This window comes from Phocoena sinus, chromosome 1 (genome assembly GCF_008692025.1).
Source record: "Phocoena sinus isolate mPhoSin1 chromosome 1, mPhoSin1.pri, whole genome shotgun sequence".
In the NCBI taxonomy this organism is placed as follows: Eukaryota; Metazoa; Chordata; class Mammalia; order Artiodactyla; family Phocoenidae; genus Phocoena; species Phocoena sinus.
In genome coordinates this window covers 112,902,589-112,923,440 of record NC_045763.1, presented here as the reverse complement: position 1 = coordinate 112,923,440, position 20,852 = coordinate 112,902,589, and the positions used below count along the sequence as shown (strand labels likewise).

The 20,852-nt window shown below is 39.2% G+C and overlaps 1 protein-coding gene across 1 annotated transcript in view; it reads left to right on the top strand.

Moving 5' to 3' along the window:
* The window catches only part of NUP210L (nucleoporin 210 like), an 81,478-nt gene that overhangs the window by 1,177 nt on the left and 59,449 nt on the right, over positions 1–20,852 (top strand). Inside the window, exons 2-10 of the mRNA XM_032605013.1 lie at positions 1,460–1,596; positions 5,140–5,271; positions 6,172–6,265; positions 6,820–6,970; positions 9,010–9,142; positions 10,039–10,197; positions 14,789–14,857; positions 15,470–15,576; positions 16,234–16,374. Coding sequence (XP_032460904.1) covers positions 1,460–1,596; positions 5,140–5,271; positions 6,172–6,265; positions 6,820–6,970; positions 9,010–9,142; positions 10,039–10,197; positions 14,789–14,857; positions 15,470–15,576; positions 16,234–16,374 — 1,123 coding nt within the window. The remainder of the gene's footprint in view (positions 1–1,459; positions 1,597–5,139; positions 5,272–6,171; positions 6,266–6,819; positions 6,971–9,009; positions 9,143–10,038; positions 10,198–14,788; positions 14,858–15,469; positions 15,577–16,233; positions 16,375–20,852) is intronic.

Genomic DNA, 20,852 nt, shown 5'->3' with positions numbered 1-20,852 from the left:
ATGGGAGGGGTTCCTCAACTGGAGACGCCACAGGAATGCTTTGCGGTCACTCTGGCCTGAAGAACCCCTTGCCCGTAGGGGCTGGGAGTGGGGTGTCAGTGGGAGTGCAGTGGCCAGCCCTTCTGAAGTGGCCTGTCCTCGTGTGGGATGTCTTCAGCTTATGTGTGGGGCCTTATATGAGCAGTTAGGGTGTGAGACTGGCCTTCTTATTGTGTGTTGGAAGGGGTAGTCACTGTGTGAACAGCTGTCAGAGCGCAAGGAAGCCCTGTGTTGGAGGCCTCAGGCATTGATGGCTACCCAATGCGAAGAACTTTCAGTGTAAACAGCTAGAGAGGAAGTTCCCAAGGTGTGAGGAAATTTATTGAGGGGCTAGAGAGGCTTAGGTTGTGAGTTCTCTACAAACTAAATAAGGTGGGGTTTTCAGTGTAAAAACACAACTAATTATTGCATACTTAACTAAGCACTTTGCATGTGTTAACTCATTTGGTTTTTACAGTCTTATGAAGTAGTATTATTCCCATTTTAAAGATGAATGAATCGAGGCATAGACACCATGAAGTATAAACTTCTTGTAATATGAGAAGATGTACTTTGGGTGGAGATGAGATCTGCCTGTAATATTATGTTTCCCCCCTTATATGAGAGTACTCTCAAAGTGTACACTCAACTTTGGGGGAATCAACTCTGGGGGGATGACTTTCTGACTGGGGGTGGAAAGACATGATTTTCTGGTGTGAGAGGACCCAAACATAGGTGGTGTGGTTTCCTAAGGTGTGAGGGAACCTAACGGAAGTGGGTTCCAAAGTATCAGAGACCTCATCCTAACTGGAGTAGATTTCCCTTTACTATCACTTATGAGAAGCACTAAGGTTTGTCCAGAGTGTAAGAAGTTCACCTCACATTTTATGAGGAAGTACAAGGGAATCAGGCTTATGTGATGATCCAGTGTGATTTATTTCCTGACTGAGGATGATGGAAGGCATGAATCTAGCATTGAAAGCCATTCCTTCCATCCATCTAAAAATATTAATGATTTTTTAAATTGTATTTTGAGTTGGACTCACACCTCATAATTTGGGCAACATTTCCACCTTAGAAAGCAGCAGCCCAATTTCTAGGATCAGAGGAAATTCATTCCTCAGAGTGTGAGAAGCCAGGTCTCTCATTTTTGGAAAAACAACATCAATCCTATTTTTACATACTGAGGGAAGAAAGTAAAAATCTTATTTTAAATATTGAGGGAGGAATGTAACTTGGCACAAGGGATCACTGGAAAATGTTCTGATCAGCCTCTCCCACTTAAATCTTGTGTCCCTAAGCAATGTTTCTATTTTAAAGAATCATTTAAATACACCTGGTAGTATGTAACATGGAAAAACTATAGGAATCTATGTTATACCAAAAGTTAATTTTAACCCACATTCTTATTTCATACTCTTTAAGTATTTTATTCTGGCAGGCATTCCACCCATCATGATGCAGTAACTGTTGAGCCTTTATATGAAAATGGCACCTTATGTTCCCAAAAAGCTGTGCTCATTGCTGAATCTACCCAACCAATACGCCTCAGCAGTATTATTCTTGCTCGAGAGATAGGTATGTTGAGACAAAACACACTATGTAACAGTTCATCAAGAATAGAATAATCTGATATCTTTTATAGATGGTTAACAGAGACGGTGTTGGCTTCAAATGATAAGAGGTAGAAAAAAGGATTCCTGCAATTTTGACATCCTATTCTGTGATTTTTTTTCTTTTTTTTTCTTTTTTTTTTTTTTTTGGTACATCCAGCCCCTGGCATGGTGCCTGATACAGAGTGGAAACTGGTTGTTTGAATCAGTGGTGAAAGGAAGGAACTATTAGAGCTAGCTTGGGTGTTAAGGTCTGAGGTTGGTCTTGAGTGAGGCAAAAGGCAGTATAAAAACTAGTACTTCTCAAAGTGTCATCTATGAATCTAGCATCTGCATCATAAGCATCACCTGGGAGCTTGTTAGAAATGTAAATTCTCGGCCCCACCTTAGATCTGCTGTATCAGAATCTCTGGAGTGAACCCAGGGATCTGTATTTTGAACAAGCTCTCCAGGTGATTCTCATACAGACTAAAGTTTGGGAAGCACTGCACTAGTTTATTTTAGACCAGAGCGGCTTAAGAAATGCTATTTGTGGGACTTCCCTGGTGGCACAGTGGTTGGGAATCCGCCTGCCAATGCAGGGGACATAGGTTCAAGCCCTGCTCCGGGAAGATCCACACATGCTGCAGAGCAACTAAGCCCGTGGGCCACAACTACTGAGCCTGCGCTCTAGAGCCCGTGAGCCACGACTACTGGACCCGTGTGCCACAGCTACTGAAGCCCACGCACCTAGAGCCTGTGCTCTGCAACAAGAGAAGCCACCGCAATGAGAAGACCGTGCACCACAATGAAGAGTAACTCCCACTCGCCGCAACTAGAGAAAGCCCGCGTGCCACAACAAAGACCCAATGCAGCCAAAAAATAAATTAATTAATTAAATTAAATTAAATTTTAAAAAGAGAAATGCTATTTGTATCCAGAATCAGAGCAGGGCTCTTTGTATCCCTGAGTTTCTGGCACTTGATATTGTCATATTGATAGGCCAGAAATATCTGTATGGCTTTTATTTTTATTTACTTATTTTTTTCATTTATTTATATTTGGCTGCATCGGGTCTTCACTGCTGTGCGTGGGCTTTCTCTAGTTGCGTCGAGCAGGGGCTCCTCTTTGTTGCAGTGGGCAGGTTTCTCACTGTGGTGGCTTCTCTTGTTGCGGAACACAGGCTCTAGGCTCACGGTCTTCAGTAGTTTCAGCACGGGGGCTCAGTAGTTGTGGCGCACGGGTCCAGTAGTTGTGGCTTACAGGCTCTAGAGCACAAGCTCAGTAGTTTGTGGGCACACGGGCTTAGTTGCTCCTCAACATGTGGGATCTTCCCAGACCAGGGCTCAAACCCGTGTCCCCCTGCATTGGCAGGTGGATTCTTAATCACTGAGCCACCAGGGAAGTCCCTTCAGTTAAATGTTAGTCAAGTTAGAAGATTAATTTAATTTTTAAAACATTTTATTTTAAAATATTTAGATTTACAGAAGAGATTGCAAAGATAGTACAAAGATTTCCCATATACCCTTCACCAGTCTCCCCTAATGTTCCACTAATGTCCTTTGTTCTGCTCTAGGATTCACTCCAAGATACCACATTACTAAACTAAATTGTTATCTTACCTTAGTCTCCTCTGATCTGTGACAGTTTCTCAGCCTTCTTTGTCTTTCATGACCTTGACACTTTTTTTGTTATAGATTTTTAGAAGGAAAACCTCAGAAGTGAAGAAGCCTTCTTATTGCATTATATCAGGGGGTACATGATATCAACATGACTTATCACTAGTGATTTAACCTTGATCACTTGTTAGGTAATGCCTATCAGGTTTATCCACTGTAAAGTTACCATTTTTCTCTCTCCATATGCTGTTCATTAAAAATGATCACTAAGTTCAGTTCATTCAAAGGAAGAGAAATGAATCTTCACCTCCTGGAGGGAGGTGTGTCAAAGAATTTGTGGACATACATTAAATACCACCACAGTAACTAATAAATATTTGGGGAGATACTTTGATATATCCTGTTTCTCTTTAAAGTTTCATTCACTAGTTTTTGCATTTATCTATGAATCTTGACTGTAGCAGTTATTACTGTAGAGTTCTAATGGTGATTTTCTCTTTCCCTCATTCCTTCCTCACTTATCTTTTTTTTTTAAAACATCTTTATTTATTTATTTATTTTGGCTGTGTTGGATCTTTGTGGCGGTGGCACAGGCTTCTTTCTAGTTGTGCACGCGCGGGCGCTGGAGCGCGCAGGCTCAGTAGTTGCTGCGCACAGCCATAGTTGCCCCGCTGCGTGTGGGATCGTACTTCCCCGACCAGGGATCAAACCCGCGTCCTCTGCATTGGAAAGCGGATTCTTAACCACTGGACCACAACGCAAGTCCCCTTCCTCACTTTTTTTTTTTTTTTTTTTTGGCTGTGTTGGGTCTTCGTTGCTGGGCGCGGGCTTCTCTAGTTGCGACGAGTAGGGGCTTCTCATTGCAGTGGCTTCTCTTGTGGAGCACGGGCTTCTAGGCACGCAGACTTCAGTAGTTGTGGCGCTCGGGCTCTAGAGCGCAGGGCTCAGTAGTTGTGGCGCACGGGCTTAGTTGCTCCGCGGGATGTGGGATCTTCCTGGACCAGGGCTCCAACCCGTGTCCCCTGCGTTGGAAGGAGGATTCTTAACCACTGCGCCACCAGGGAAGCCCCTGATTCTCAGATTTTTAAATCTCACAGTCCAGAAAAAAAAAAAATGAAAGAAAGTGAGAGAGAAAAATTTATTGGCAGGCAGGACTGACATATGGTTACCACCCTCTTACTTTCCTAAATAAATATATTTTAAAAATCTACTCTTACCATATTTCATTAAAAAAATTTTTTTAACACTTCAAAAGTAATATACAGGGACTTCGCTGGTGGCGCAGTGGTTTAAGAATCCTCCTGCCAATGCAGGGGACACGGGTTTGGAGCCCTGGCCTGGGAAGATCCCACGTGCCATGGAGCAGCTAAGGCCCGTGTGCCACAACTACTGAGCCCACGTGCCACAACTACTGAAGCCTGCGTGCCTAGAGCCCGTGCTTGGCAGCAAGAGAAGCCACCGTGATGAGAAGCCCGCGCACAGCAGCGAAGAGTAGCCCCGGCTCACCGCAACTAGAAAAAGCCACAGGCAGCAGCAAAGACCCAACACAGCTAAAAATGAATAATAAATAAATAATTTAAAAAGTAATATAGAATGTAAGGATAAAGTATATTCCTTTGAAGTGAATATATTTAATTTATTACTGTCTTAAAATTCTTATTTTTTCTCATTTTCCATGGATGAATGAAAACATCATTATAGATCAGTATTTGGGAATCACTAGTCTAGTGTCTCTTTTTGTAAACAAATGCCTTTATATTTTGTTGCTATGCTGTTTTCTTCCACAGGTTGAAAGGAACTGTTACAACCTTTCTTTTTCTTAGTATTTAGAATAAGCTCCTGAGTGTATGAGACATTTAAAAGATTCATGACCTGTTGAACTAAATTCTCAGTTTTGGGGTTCATTGTAGTGACTGACCATGAACTGCGCTGTGATGTTAAGGTTGATGTGATAGACAGCATTGAAATTATATCTCGAACCCGGGAACTCTATGTAGATGATTCACCACTGGAACTGATGGTGAGGGCATTGGATGCTGAAGGTAAATAATGTCAAAGGAAAAAAAAAAAAAAAAAAAGAATGTCAAAGGATTCAACAAAATTAAATAGAATAAACACCTTTGTGTTTAGCATTTGGAAACAGCAATTTGAGAGATAAAAGTAGATTGGAAATAATATTTATTTTCTCATATGAAGTTCATGTACATGAGGAAATTAATAATCTGAGTATGGTTTGATGTATTAGCTACATACTTTCATTAAAATTTCCTAATTAAAATCCAGATTCTGCCACTGAGTTTTAATGGTCCCTAGATCAACAATAAGAACATTTTTCGGAATTTATTTTTAGTTCTGTTTTGATCAGTCTACTTTCCATAGGCCAGGAAAATTAATGTAAACCTGTGAAAAAGTTTTATAATTTTAAGCTTATCTTTCTTGAGACTGATTTTACATGCTTTTAATATACTATATTAATGTAATATGTAAAAAAATGAACATTTAAATGCATTGCTTCTTTCTTGTAAACTAGTAAAGAGTGATTTTTTTAATCTGAAAAATTAAGGTATTAGAAAGTATTCAACTCTAGTTTATATAAAAATTTTTATTGAAGGGATCAGGATTAGAGATACCTGTCAACCCTGAGGTAGACTATAAGGTGGCCTTTATGTCGAAAGGAACAGAGAGAGTGCCATAATTTTGTCAACCAGAATTTAATCAGAGTCCTTTCACTTTTAGAAGGCTTATACGACAACAGTACTTACATTGTTCGTGTAGGGGTCTTCCTGGTATTTGTGTTTTAATTCATTAATGATAGTGCTTCTATTTGTTAATGAAAGAAGCCTAAAAGTAATTTTCTAGTTAGGTTTCCCTTTCTTGTTAAAGATACCTGAATATTTTTGAATATGTGATTCTGTCTTGTCTGCTTTTGGCTTGCTCTACAGGAAATACTTTTAGTAGTTTGGCAGGGATGACGTTTGAGTGGAGCATTGCCCAGGATAATGAATCAGCAAGAGAAGAACTGTCTAGCAAAATTAGGTAACCTTGAAATCAAACATAACCATCTAACTTTGAAGGAGACATCTGCCTTTGGGTACCACACTGAACAGCAATCATTTGTGTGGGCTTTGATAATCTTTCTATCTGGAACTTTTTGGAACAGATAAATTTATCAGGGGGAAATGTCTTTGGTAGAATGACCTATGGCATGGATTTAGGTACCTTTATGATAGTTTAATTTGAGCCACTGCAGAGGAGTTCATGAGCTCAGGACTGTACAATTATTTGTCAGGTGTATCTTCTGCCAGTTTTATTGTTCAAGCTATCTATGCATGCCGAAATACAGTGAGTGGATAATAGTATGAAGTTTTATCTTCAGTACCAAGTAATAGCTCTCAGACAATGCAAGTTTTAGTCCTATAACAGTTTTAGCCAGAAGCATATTAAGTACTTTTCTTCTATCTAGTCCAGGTGGAAATTTAAAACTTTTGACACTATATAGACATTGAAGAGATTATGTTTAAAGTCTCACAGAGCCTTTTGGAAGAAGACTCATTAATTTACTAGAAACAATCCTTATTTTATCTCTTTAGGATTTTGAAATACTCTGAAGCAGAATATTCTCCCCCTGTATATATAGCTGAGATGGAAAAGGAAGAGAAACAAGGGGATATGATTTTGGTGTCTGGGATTAGAACTGGTGCTGCTGTTGTAAAAGTTCGAATTTCTGAACCCTTCTATAAGGTAAAATGTTTGTGCTATAAACTTTCATTTAATAGTCTTGCCTATGGAATATATAGTTTTTATGTTTTTCTTAGTAGAAGCCTTCTAAGCTGATATGATTTGGGCCAATTGAAAAAGTCATTTGAAATGGATAAACATTTTTTACAAACTTGTCTTCCTTAAACATGTTATTACCCAATTACAACTGACATTTTCTCTTAAAACATGTAACTGCATTTTATTCACCAATCCTTTGAAGTGTAGGTCCAAGAACTTTGGCTGTGAGTTCACTGGTTAGAAATATACATACTGGTTCTTGCATAAATTACAGCTTCTAGTTTCTTTTTTTTTCATTTTATTTTATGGTCAAGTGAAAAATTACACATTTGTGAAACAATTTGAATGCAGGATTCTATATTTTTCAAGGATTTTCCCCCAGTCTTTTACATTTCTCACCTACACCTAATTTGATAGCAGTACATTTTAGCAGCTTACCTTTAACTTCTTTTCAAAACATTTAAATTTTTATAGAAACAACTCTTTTCATATAATTGTTTTTTAATGTAATTATAATTAAAAGTGCAACTGACATAAACAGGGTTGGGAAAAACAAATGTCATTTTGGTAAGCGTTTAATTCAAGTGGCAGGAAGGTGTGTGCACATCTAGAGAGCAGCCTATTAACCTTGTATTGGGTAAGCCTTCACAAGAATCAATACGTTCAACAAGGGATACAGAGTAACTTAATCTAATTCAGTTCACTGGAAGTTGGTTAAAAGAGTTTCCATGGGGCTTCCCTGCTGGCGCAGTGGTTGAGAGTCCGCCTGCCGATGCAGGGGACATGGGTTTGTGCTCTGGTCCGGGAAGATCCCACATGCCATGGAGCGGCTGGGTCCGTGAGCCATGGCCGCTGTGCCTGCGCTCCGCAATGGGAAAGGCCACAACAGTGAGAGGCCCGCGTACCGCAAAAAAAAAAAAAAGAGTTTCCATGGCATACCGTTAATTAAGTCTTACCTTTTTCCATTTTAGCGTAGTGCCTTTTTATTTACCTACTCTTCTCCTTTAGAAAGCTTGTCATTTTCTATTCTTTGTTTGAGTGACTTAGAAAGTTAATATAGTATTAATATTCATGATCACTTTTTTTAAACATCCTTATTGGAGTATAATTGCTTTACAATGGTGTGTTAGTTTCTGCTTTATAACATAGTGAATCAGTTATGCATATACATATGTTCCAATATCTCTTCCCTCTTGCGTCTCCCTCCCTCCCATCCTCCCTATCCCACCCCTCTAGGTGGTCACAAAGCACCGAGCTGACATGATCACTTTTTAAAAATTAATTAATTTATCTGTTTCTGGCTGTGTTTGGTCTTTGTTGCTGCGCACGGGCTTTCTCTAGTTGCTGCAAGCGGGGGCTACTCTTCCTTGCAGTGCTCGGGCTTCTCATCGCGGTGGCTTCTCTTGTTGCGGAGCACAGACTCTAGGTGTGCAGGCTCTAGGCGCGCGGGCTTCAGTAGTTGTGGCTCGTGGGCTCTAGAGCACAGACTCAGTAGTTGTGGCACACACGTTTAGTTACTCCATAGCATGTGGCATCTTCCCAGACCACGGCTCAAACCCATGTCCCCTGCATTGGCAGGCAGATTCTTAACTACTGTGCCACCAGGGAAGTCCCATGATCACTTTTTAAGGCTAACTGAAATTATGATCTGTGATTAAGAAAGCATTTTTTAAATCTTGATAAAATATTTTAGAAGAAACTTATTAAAAGTAAACTTTAGGGCTTCCCTGGTGGCACAGTGGTTGAGAGTCCGCCTGCCAATGCAGGGGACACGGGTTCGTGCCCTGGTCTGGGAAGATCCCACATGCCGCGGAGCAGCTGGGCCCGTGAGCCATGGCAGCTGAGCCTGCGCGTCCGGAGTCTGTGCTCCGCAATGGGAGAGGCCACAGCAGTGAGAGGCCCGCGTACCGCAAAAAAAAAAAAAAAAAAAGTAAACTTTAATGAGGAAGATGACCTTGAGGATTTTGCCTATGGAAACTGTGTTTTTTTCCTTCTTCCTTTAGAAAGTGGCAGCAGCATTGATACGTCTGCTTGTTTTGGAGAATATATTTCTTATACCATCCCATGATATTTATCTCTTAGTAGGAGCATATATTAAATATCGAGTTGCAAAAATGGTTCAGGGAAGAATGACAGGTAAATATCTTTTCCTAAGACTAACATTTCCCAAATCCTTTCTGCTGACAAGAGAAGCAACTCCACATTATGTATGCAAAATACTTCTTTCTGTCTTTAGATTTTGTGATAAAGTACAGTTTACCCTTGAACAACATGGGTTTGAACTGTGCAGGTCCACTTATACATGGATTTTCTTCAATAAATACTACAGTACTACAGGATGCGTGGTTGGCTGAGTGCATGAGTGCAGAACTGGGGTTACGGAGGGTTGACTAATATGCGGATTTTCAACTGCATGGTGATCAGGGAGTGGGGGATGGTGTCAGTTCCTCTAACCCCTGCATTGTTCAAAGATCAGCTATATCCCTTAATTGCTGTACTTGAGCTAATACTGAGCAGAGATAGTCTCCATGTCTTAAACAGGCTAATGCTGCTTAGCTTCAGTGCCCATAGACATCTGAATTGTCTATTAAAACAACAACCAAAAGTTTACTAGCTTTAGAGGGCAAGTGAAGAAACTTTACCAGAAGGGACTTGAATGATCTTTGCAAAAGGTGTTTATTGAGAAACTCAGTTCATTAACTAAAAAACTTAATACTCTATTGACCCCCAAAATCCCACTGAATTTATAAAGTGTGCATTTGCTCCATTAACATTAGTCCTTTACTTACTTTAGTGAGGATCCCTCCTCCTACTCTCAGTTCACTGAGTTTTAAGAATATAAGCAATACCAACAATAAACTCATATAGTATTCTCCTCAAAATGGCTACATGTAGAAATTCATCGTAGTGAGGGAAATTAAAAGCAGATTGTACTCTTATTTAGACCTGCTTCCTCTTATAATCCAACAATACACCATTGTCCGTTGGAATGGCTGCCCTGGTTACATTTATGTATCTTTCATGTCTTACAGAGGTGAAATTTCCCCTGGAACATTATACACTGGAATTGCAAAACCACAGAGTTTCATGTAATATGTCTCTTCCTGGGAAAGTGGCTTTACTGGATGAGAAAACAGCCATGGTGACTGCTGTCCAACTGGGCCACGCTAACCTTGTCTTTATCCATAAAAGTATCCTTTTGCTTAAGTTTTCGCTGCCAATCTATATTTCCTTGAGCATGCTATACATGTTCCTTGGTAAAATAATTAGTTAAGCATGATTATAATACTACTACATTTATTTTCTATAGGTTCTATTTTTAACAAAGCACTATAAATTATTTTTGTCATAATTTCTAACAAAGGGTAGGTACAGAAGCGTAGTTGGAACTTGGAATCTGTTGACTTCAGAGCTTATGTGCAACCTCAATCAAATTATAAATAGGAGACTGGGGAAAACAGTTTGGAGGAACTTGTGTAAATGTTATTTAATTTGTTCTTTCCTATTTTCACATGAATAATTGAGAAAAGATGGTATTGTCTGAAGTGGCTACTTAATTAATATTTGTTAAATTGAGAGTAATTTTTAAAAATTCACTAAACTTGGGCTTCCCTGGTGGCGCAGTGGTTAAGAATCCGCCTGCCAATGCAGGGGACACAGGTTCGAGCCCTGGTCCAGGAAGATCCCACATGCCGTGGAGCAACTAAGCCTGGGTGCCACATCTACTGAACCTGCTCTCTAGAGCCCGCAAGCCACAACTACTGAGCCCGTGTGCCACAACTACTGAAGCCCGCGTGCCTAAAGCCCGTGCTCCACAGCAAGAGGAGCCACCGCAATGAGAAGCCCGCACTCCACAGCAAGGGAAGCACCGCAATGAGAACCCGCGCACCGCAACAAAAAGCAGCCCCCGCTCGACACAACTATAGAAAGCCCACGTGCAGCAATGAAGACCCAGTGCAGCCAAAAATAAATAAATAAATAAAAATTCACTAAACCTGCTCTGTAAGATTGAACAAAGAGAGATACATAGAGCGCTACTATAGTCAATGAAAACAAAACAGTATAAAGATTAAAATTCTCAGAAAACTGAAATTTTCAGGAAATTCATAAAATTCTCAGTGTTTGATATTGAAATATTTCCTATTTTTGAATCTTTGAATCTCAAATAACTTAATTTATTCAGCAAATATCTATTATATTTCTACTATATGTTCAACATTGCTCTAAGTGCTAAGCATACAGACTATTTTACTCAGGGTAGTTAGGGAAATCCTCTCTGATAAGGCCACATCAGAGCAATGAACCATACAGATATCTGGGTGAAAGAGCTCCAGGAAGAGGAAATAGCAATTGCAAAGGTTCTGAAGCAGAAGCATGTTTGGCATGTTTACAGAAGAGCAAGGAAGACACTGCTGCTGAGTGCAGAGAATAAGGGGAAAGTAGTAGAAGAGGTAATAGAGTAGGAGAGGGAGTAATTATGTAGGGCTTAGTAGGCTTAACTCTGAGTAAGAACCTATCAGTCTTGAAAGGTACAGTATTTCTTGTAGAATAGTATTTGTTAATTAGCTGATTATATTATTTGTCTAAAACACTCAGGAGAGGTTTGGTTCAAAGTTGTTTGTTCTCTAGTCATTTTAAGGTGCCTAGGACATTTGTGAACAAATACAATAGTGCCTACAAAGTAAACTAAGACATTTGATATCTACTGAGCCCCAGCTGTGTGTCAGGCACTACCCTGAATTCCCCAGGCAGACTTACCATGATTTTTTTTCATATTCTCAGTTCATATCATTATTTATTTCAAAGTAGTAACTATTAAAATATACTACATTTATCTCTTGACATGGATGGTGACTATTCATAGTTTGTTCCAGCACCTGCCTTAGGGTGGCTGGTGGTACCGTTGTTCATAGAGATGGGTAATATAAAAGAAGGAGCAGGTTTAAGGGAAAAGGAAACTAGTTTAGTTTTTCACATGTTAACTTGAAGTATCTGTGGGATAGACATCCAAGCAGAAATGCATCTGGAGGAGAAAGATTCAAGATGAAGACAGATATTTGAAAGTTATCAGTTTATAGCCAGGTGATAGTTGAAGCTGTTGTTGTAGACAAAATCACCTAGGGGGAATATACAGAGTGAGAGGAGAAGAGAGCTGAAGACAGAACTGTGGAATATTAGCTTGTGAGGTTCATATGGAAGAGGAGGGACTTTAAGGAGGCCCAGAAAGAATGTTTAAAAAGTAGTAGGAGGGGACTTCCCTGGTGGCGCAGTGGTTAAGAATCTGCCTGCCAATGCAGGGGACACAGGTTGGAGCCCTGGTCCCGGAAGATCCCACATGCCACGGAACAACTGAGCCTGTGCTCTAGAGCCTGAGAGCCACAACTTCTGAGCCCGCAAGCCACAACTACTGAAGCCCGCATGCTCTGGAGCTCACATGCCGCAACTACTGAGCCCGTGTGCTGCAACTACTGAAGCCTACACGCCTAGAGCCCATGCTCCACAACGAGAGAAGCCACTGCAATGAGAAGCCCATGCACCACAACGAAGAGTAGCCCCTGCTCACCACAACTAGAGAAAAGCCCACGTGCAACAACAAAGACCCAGCACAGCCAAAAATAAAAATTAAAAACAAAAATTAACAACAACAAAAAAAGTAGTAGGAAGGGGACTTCCCTAGTGGCGCAGTGGTTAAGACTCCGTGCTCCCACTGCAGGGGGCCCAGGTTCGATCTCTGGTCAGGGAATTAGATCCCACATGCATGCCGCAAGTAAGAGTTTGCATGCCACAACTAATGAGCCGCCTGCCACAACTAAGACCCAGCACAACCAAATAAATAAATAAATAAATAAAATATAAAAAGTAGTAGGAGGGATTTCTCTGGCGGTCCCGTGGTTAAGATTTCACCTTCCAGTGCAGGGGGTATGGGTTCTATCCCTGGTCGGGGAGCTAAGATCCCACGTGCCTCGCAGACAAAAATCCAAAACATAAAACAGAAGCAATATTGTAACAAATTCAATAAAGAGTTTAAAAATGTTCCACATCAAAAAAATCTTAAAAAAAAAAGTAGTAGGAAAACCAGGAGAGAGGTTTCATGATAACCAAGTGAGGAATTTACAAAGAGAATGTTCCTCAGGTGAAATAGGCAGAGATAAAGACTAAGATAAAGACTGAAAGACTGTAGTAACCAGTAAGTCTTGGATCACTTTTTCAATAAAAACAGCTTGGCTTTAAAAAGAAGGAGGCAAAAAGGTAGAACTTTGAAAAAGGCATGAGAACTTTTTTAAGTTAAGAGAAACTTGAATATGTCTATAAGTTAAACAGAGAGATGGCAGAGATATGGAAGAAAAGAAGGCCAGCTGATGGAGTAAGATTTCTGAGGGGCAAGAGAAAATGAGATTCAGAACAGATGGAAGGATTAGGTGAAAGGAAGATATCTTATTCTGTTAATGGAGGAATGAACTGGTGTAGAGACCTATCGAGATCCATTTCCTTGTCTGTAAAAGCGAAAGGAATGATGTACTCCTGAATTCCTTCTAGCTTTTATATTTTATGAATACAGTACGTAATCCAAACCAAACCTAGGTTGGCACAGAGTTGCCTACAGTGTTTAAAAGATTTGCTCTGATGAATAGATAAAAAGTAATTTTAATTATCATATCAATTGTATGTATATTAGTAGCTCATTTGGAGTACTGGGACAGCTTTAAAAGTTTGATCCCTGAAATAGATTAAATATTTTGCTTTCATTATCACTATAGATAATGTAGTGCTAAACTATAGCCTAGTGCATGACTGAATTAATAGAACTTCTAAATTAGTGTACTTTGAAATAATGAGTGTTTTCCATTAAGTCGTTTCAGAAGTATATTTCTCAGAGCAGAAATAATTTCTTCTTAGCTTTTGGATGTAGTATATTTTTGAGAGGAAAATACGTTACTAATTAGATTGTGTATAGGCTAACAGAATAAATTTTTATTTCTGCTAAAAATTTAAAAAAATATTTACTTCTTTGGCTACGTCGGGTCTTAGTTGCGGGGGGCGGGCTCTTTGTTGCAGCTCAGGGGCTTCAGAGCGCATGGGCTCAGTAGTTGCGGCGACCTAGGCTTAGTTGCCCCGCGGCATGTGGGATCTTAGTTCCCCGACCAGGGCTCGAACCCGAGTCCCCTGAATTGGAAGGTGGATTCTTAACCACTGGACCACCAGGGAAGTCCCCTGCTAAAACTTAACGAAAGGGAATAATGGGTAGTATGATGTGTGACCTAGAAGTATCTTTGGTGACAAAGAGAAAACATTTTGGTATTAAAGGATTGCCACAGATAATAGAAAATCAACTAGTGATTTTTAAAACTGTCTGCAGAGCCCAAGGTAAGTTGCTGGGCTGGATGGCAAGTCATGCCTCTCCCTCCCTCTCCATCCACCACTGACCATTTCTTTAGCCAGGGCAATGCCACTTTGTCCTGCTTTCCATAATGGGCTCCTATGTAAGGATTTTGCAGGAGGAAAGAGTTCCACAGCTAAATGAATATTAAAAACATGGAGCATGATCTTTTTTCTCTCATTTCATCTTCCTCATATTTGAAATTCAAGAATACCTGATTCCTGTGATTGCTGAGCCCTCAGATTTTTCTCAGAATATACACATTTAAGTTTTGCTTTCCAGTGGATAATAAAAGATAGAACTTTTATTTGCTTTCATTTGTGGGCTTATTTATTTATTTTTGGTAACTCATATTTCTCTTTTCACCCAACTAGCTCATAAAATTTCCTTAAGCAAAAATTAAGATGTCCATATGCGATCTTTGTCTGGACTCCCAAGTTGCACCATATATGTTGTAGAGCCTGGATTTCTAGGTATTTTTAGATAATAATTTTCAGAAAGCTGAATAGCTTAAAGTATTTCACTGAAATGAGTGCATTAAAGACTAGAGTGCTTCATTTTGAGACTTAACTAATTTCAAATTCAACCTTACTTGACATGTTTTCTCACATTGTTTCGGTTAAATGCTGTCTGCAAGAGTAAAGCATCTTGAGACATTGTTATAAAACATGAAGCTCCATGTAATACAACGTTGGGTTAGAAAAAGAGACTTTATACAAGGAAAAAAGAAACCTAATGTCCTTAAGCCGTATGAAACAATGAATCTGACTGAAATCAGCTGAAATCTTGCCTGACATATCAGAAATGAGCAAAATTGTGGGTTTGGGGGTGGAGTGGCATTTGTATACAGATATAAGTGAGAGTGTTTCCTTTATACCTGAGATGAGCTAAGTTAAGCCAGGATCTTTGGAAACCCAAATTATTATACAATTTTATAGAGGCAACTAAAGGATCTACTTTGGAAACCATCTCCATCTATTATTGAGTTTTGCTCTTTAAATGACTTTTTAAAGTTTGTATTTTTAAATTCATTGTAGAAAAATGTTGGCCTCTTCTAATATTTTTGTTTCTTGATTTGTGTACAGGTTTCACAGTCCAACCTGGAGACCGTTGGAGTCTAGAGGTGGGGCAGGTGTATGTTATTACAGTAGAAGTATTTGATAAAAGCAGCACAAAAGTCTATATTTCAGATGTGAGTCTCTCTTTTGTATTTTTCTAGCCCCTTTAAGGATAACTCCTTGAGTGGGAAATCTTTTTGGCTAGGAAGACTTTTTTTCTTTTGCTTCCAGATTTTACCTTTGAAAATGCAAGTTACTACTTTATTATTATTAAATAGTTCTATCCTTGAGGAATGCTAAACCAGAAGTAAAAGATATAATCTGGTTAGAATTATAGAAGAGAGATGAAGTTGACACCAATGATAACACTTTGGAGGGGATCCTCATTTTACAACTTCATTTCAGAGATGGTCACCAGAGTTTTATAGTGGTGAGAGTAATAGTGTGACCATTAAATGTGAAGTGTTGTAGTCACTCTCCAGTGTCCTTTTCTTTTTCCCCTGAGAACTGTCAATTTATGGAATAGCACAGATTACACTAAAATTTATATAAGCTTCGACTCTTCCTATTTTTGATTACTTGCCATTAATGGATCTTTCAAAAACTAGTACCATTTTAAAATGACATCTTTCCAACTTAGAATTTGGTGAGGGAGAGCAAAGATTTTGTTTTTGTTTCTTTAACCCCCAGAATGCATAGCCACACTTTTTTTTTTTAATGCTTTGGGATTAAGATGGCTTTAGGGAAAAAGCATGTCTTCAGGTTTGTGTTGATTTTGGGCTGATTTTCAGAATCTCAGGATTATGTACCAATTCCCAAGAGAGTATTTTGAAGAGCAGCTGACTACTGTGAATGGATCTTACAATGTAGTGAAAGCCCTGAAACATGGTGTGGTCATGATAAATGCATCCCTGACTTCCATCATTTACCAGGTAGGAATTAAAAGGATGGTCTTTGAATCCTGAGAACACTGACCAGACTTGCCTGACTTGTTGATTTGCAAGCACATATATGGCATATCCCACCTTTATCTTTCACAAAATAAACTAATAAACAGTACACTTAGTAGTTTATACCTCTACAAATTTTCTGTTCCAATTTCTGTTAATGCATATATCTGCATTTGTGGTCATTGTGTATGTATGTCATTTGAGGGTCCTTTAAAAATTATTTCAGGGCTTCCATGGTGGCGCAGTGGTTGAGAGTCTGCCTGCCGATGCAGGGGACACGGGTTTGTGCCCCGGTCCGGGAAGATCCCACATGCTGCGGAGCGGCTGGTCCCGTGAGCCATGGCCGCTGAGCCTGTGTCCGGAGCCTGTGCTCCGCAACAAGACAGGCCACAACAGTGAGAGGCCCGCATACCGCAAAATAAATAAATAAATAAATAAATTATATATATATATATATATATATATATATATATATATATAATTTCATATGCACGTTTCCTTGTGTCATCAGGTCCACATAGGAGTACTTTCTATTCTAAAAATCCAAAGGGTTAATATGCCAATTGTTCAACCATGTCACCAACTTTGAACTTTTGCATTTTTAACAGTTTTTTTACTTTGTAAATGGCATAACTGTGTATCTTCGTATAATTTTTATTCCTTTTGGTTAATTTTCTTATGGTATAATAACAGAAATGGAGTTACGAGGTAAAGGGATAAGGAATGAATCTGTTTCTAATGCGTCTAAAATGTGTAAGTATCTGATTTTTAACTGTCTGTCAAATTTTTTTCCCTCTCCCAAACCTACTTTTTCTCCAGTGATCCTTTTGCCCAGCTGTTTAAGACAAAATCCCAAGAGTCACCCTTGACTCTGCCTTCTCCTTCACCTTCTACATTCAGTACATTATTGAATGCCATGTCAGTTCTTCTAAATGTCTCTCAAACCCATTTCTTACTAGGTGAAGAAGACATTGCGGTCTTTCACCTAGACTTTCACAGTAGCTTCTAAACTGATATTCCGACCTCCAGTATTGTCCGTGGCTAGAATGATATTCCAAAAACTACAAAAATTATTATGTATTTACTATTTAAATTCCTTTGGTGGCTTCCCATTGATTTTACGGTAAAGTTTAAACTTCTTAATGTAGTTTTATAGGACCCTCTATGACAGAGATCACAATCTGGTGGCCTGCAGACTATCTTGGTTTGTAATCTTGTTTTTTATTTAGGTGTGTAAGTTTCTTTTTAATTGGGAAATTTCAAATAAAATCCAAGTTTCTGATTCTCTAGATTATATGAAAATCTGACAGTGATTAGCTGGAAGAGATAGTGGCTACAACATTTAGACTATACTTTTCAGCCTGCTGTGTTTCCTGCCATTCCCTGTTATTTTATATTCAGCTTAATAAACCTGTTTATAATATCTACCTGATACCTGTAGGCATTTGAGTTTGTGACTCTATATGATTAGCCCCTGACAACTTCTCCAACCTCAGGTCTTGTCACGCTTCCTCTCTTATGTTTCAGCCATACTGAACTTTCAGTTTCTAAAAAATGTCTCTTTTTGCCTCTATTTTATTTTCATTTTTTATAAATAAATATAATTCCTTTTGTCTACAGCCCTTTCTCCCTACTCAATGCACAGGGCTAGCTTAACGTTGGTTCCTCAGGCATGTTTTCACCTTTCATATGTTCTTAGAGCTCCCTGAACTTCTCAGATCAAAATATTCATCGTAGTTTATTGTTATTATTTGCTTCTTTCATCAGATTATAAACTTTGAGGGCAAAGATTATGCCTACTATATTCACAGCTGTTGCCCTAACATCTGAGTGACTAAACATACAGTTGATACAAATAAGTATTTGTTAAATGAATGAATGGTGTTTGGATTAGTTATGGTCAGGTATAGATCTATATTCAGTATTAAAATATATCTAGTTTTTTAACAATATTTAATACACAGTGATTTTTAAAATCCATTGTTATGGTATTTCTGGCAGTTTGACTCTATTCTACAATTATTCTTCAATCCCACCAATCCTGCTTTTAAAAAATGTTATGTTTTAAAATCTGAGCGCATCCTTACTCCTTTATTTATTTATTTATTTATTTTTGGCTGTGTCGGGTCTTCGTTTTTGCACGTGGGCTTTTCTCTCTAGTTGTAGTGAGCGGGGGCTACTCTTCGTTGAGGTGCGTGAGCTCATTGCGGTGGCTTTTCTTGTTGCACAGCACGGGCTCTAGGCACGCGGGCTTCAATACTTGTGGTACATAGGCTCAGTAGTTGTGGCTCTTGGGCTCTAGAGCACAGGCTCAGTAGTTGTGGCACACAGGCTTAATTGCCCTGCGGCATGTGGGATCTTTCCGGACCAGGGATCAAACCCGTGTCCCCTGCATTGGCAGGTGGATTCTCAACCACTGTGCCACCAGGGAAGCCCTGTAGATCACTTTTGAGAGTTGCAATCTTAACAATATTAGGTCTTCCAATACGTGAACATGGGATGTCTTTCCATTTATTCAGATTGTCTTTAATTTATTTAAGCAATATTTTGTAGTCTTCAGTGTACAAGTCCTGCACCTCCTTGGTTGAATTTATTCCTAAGTAGTTTATTCTCTTTTGATGATATTGTAATGAATTTTTTTCTTAATTTACCTTTCTAGTTTGTTTATTGCTAATGTATAGAAGTACAACTGATATTTATGTGTTGATCTGCTATGCTGCAACTTTGCTGAATTAGTTTATTAGCTCTAGTATTTTTCCTGGATTCTATAGGATCTTTCATATATAAGATCATATCACCTGCAAATAGTGATGATTTTGCTCCTCCCTTTCCCATTTTGATACCTTTTATTTCATTTTCCTGCCTAATTTCTCTGGCTAGAACTTATACTACAATATTGAATAAAAGTGGCAATAGTGGGCATCCTTGTCTTGTTCTTGATCTTAGGGCAAAAACTGTCATTCTTTCACCATTGAGTATGATGTTAGCTGTGGAGTTTTCATATGTGGCCTTTATCATATCGAAGAAGTTCTTTTCCACTCCTGGTTGTTGAGTGTTTTTACTGTGAAAGGGCGTTGAATTTTTCTCAAATGTCTTTAAGCATATTTTTTTCTTTCATCCTATTAGTTGGTATATTACATTGACTGACGTTTATATATCATACTGCTTTTGAATTCCTGGGAAAAATCCCACTTGGTCATGGTGTACAATCCTATTAACATGCTGCTGGATTTGGTTTGCCATTGTTTTCTTCAGGAGTTTTGTATTTATATTCTTAAAGTATACTGGTCTGTAGTTTTCTTTTTTTGTGATGTCTTTGATTTTGGTATCAGGGCAAATGCTGGCCTCTTAGAATGAGTTAGGAAGAGTTCCCTCCTTTTTCTTTTTTTCTTCATCATCTTGTTATTCTTTTTTCTTTTTTAAAAGGTTTGAGAAGCATTGCTGTTAATTCTTCTTTAAATGTTTGTGAAACTTTACAACCGGGGCTTCCCTGGTGGCGTAGTGGTTGAGAAACCTCCTGCCGATGCAGGGGACACGGGTTCGTGCCCCGGTCTGGGAAGATCCCACATGCCGCGGAGCGGCTGGGCCCGTGAGCCGTGGCCGCTGAGCCTGCGTGTCCAGAGCCTGTACTCTGCAACAGCAGAGGCCACAACAGTGAGAGGCCCGCATACCGCAAAAAAAAAAAAAAAAAAAAAGAAAGAAAAAAGAAAATTTACAACCGAAGCCATCTAGGTCTGGGCTTTTCTTTGCTGGAAAATTTTTGATTACCGATTCAATCTCTTTGCTTGCTATAGGTCTGGTCAAATTTTCTACTTCTACTGGGTCAGTTTTTTATTGTTTTTTTTTTTGGTACACGGGCCTCTCACTGCTGTGGCCTCTCCCGCTGCGGAGCACAGGCTCCGGACGCGCAGGCTCAGTGGCCACGGCTCACAGGCCTAGCCGCTCCGCGGCATGTGGGATCTTCCCGGACTGGGGCACGAACCCGTGTCCCCTGCATCGGCAGGCGGACTCTCAACCACTGTGCCACCAGGGAAGCCCTGGGTCAGTTTTTTTAATTGATGTGCTTCTAGGAGTTTGTCCATTTGATCTAGGTTGTCTAATTTGTTGGTGGACAATTGTTCATAGTATTCTCTTAGAATCCTTTTTATTTCTGTAAAGTTGGTAGTAATGTCCCCACTTTCATTTCTGATTTTAGTAATTTGAGTATTCTCTCTTTTTTTTCTTAGTCACTCTAGCTAAACTCAATTTTGTTGATCGTTTTGAACAACCAAATTTTGGTTTTGTTGATTTTGTGTACTGATTTTCTACTCAGTTTTTTAAATCACTGCTCTAAAAAAAAATCTTTATTATGTCCTTCCTTGTGCTAGTTTTACGTTTAGTTTGCTTTTCCTTTTCTAGTTCCTTTAGCTATACAGTCAGATTATTGATTTGAGATTTTTCTTCTTTTTTTGGTCACACTG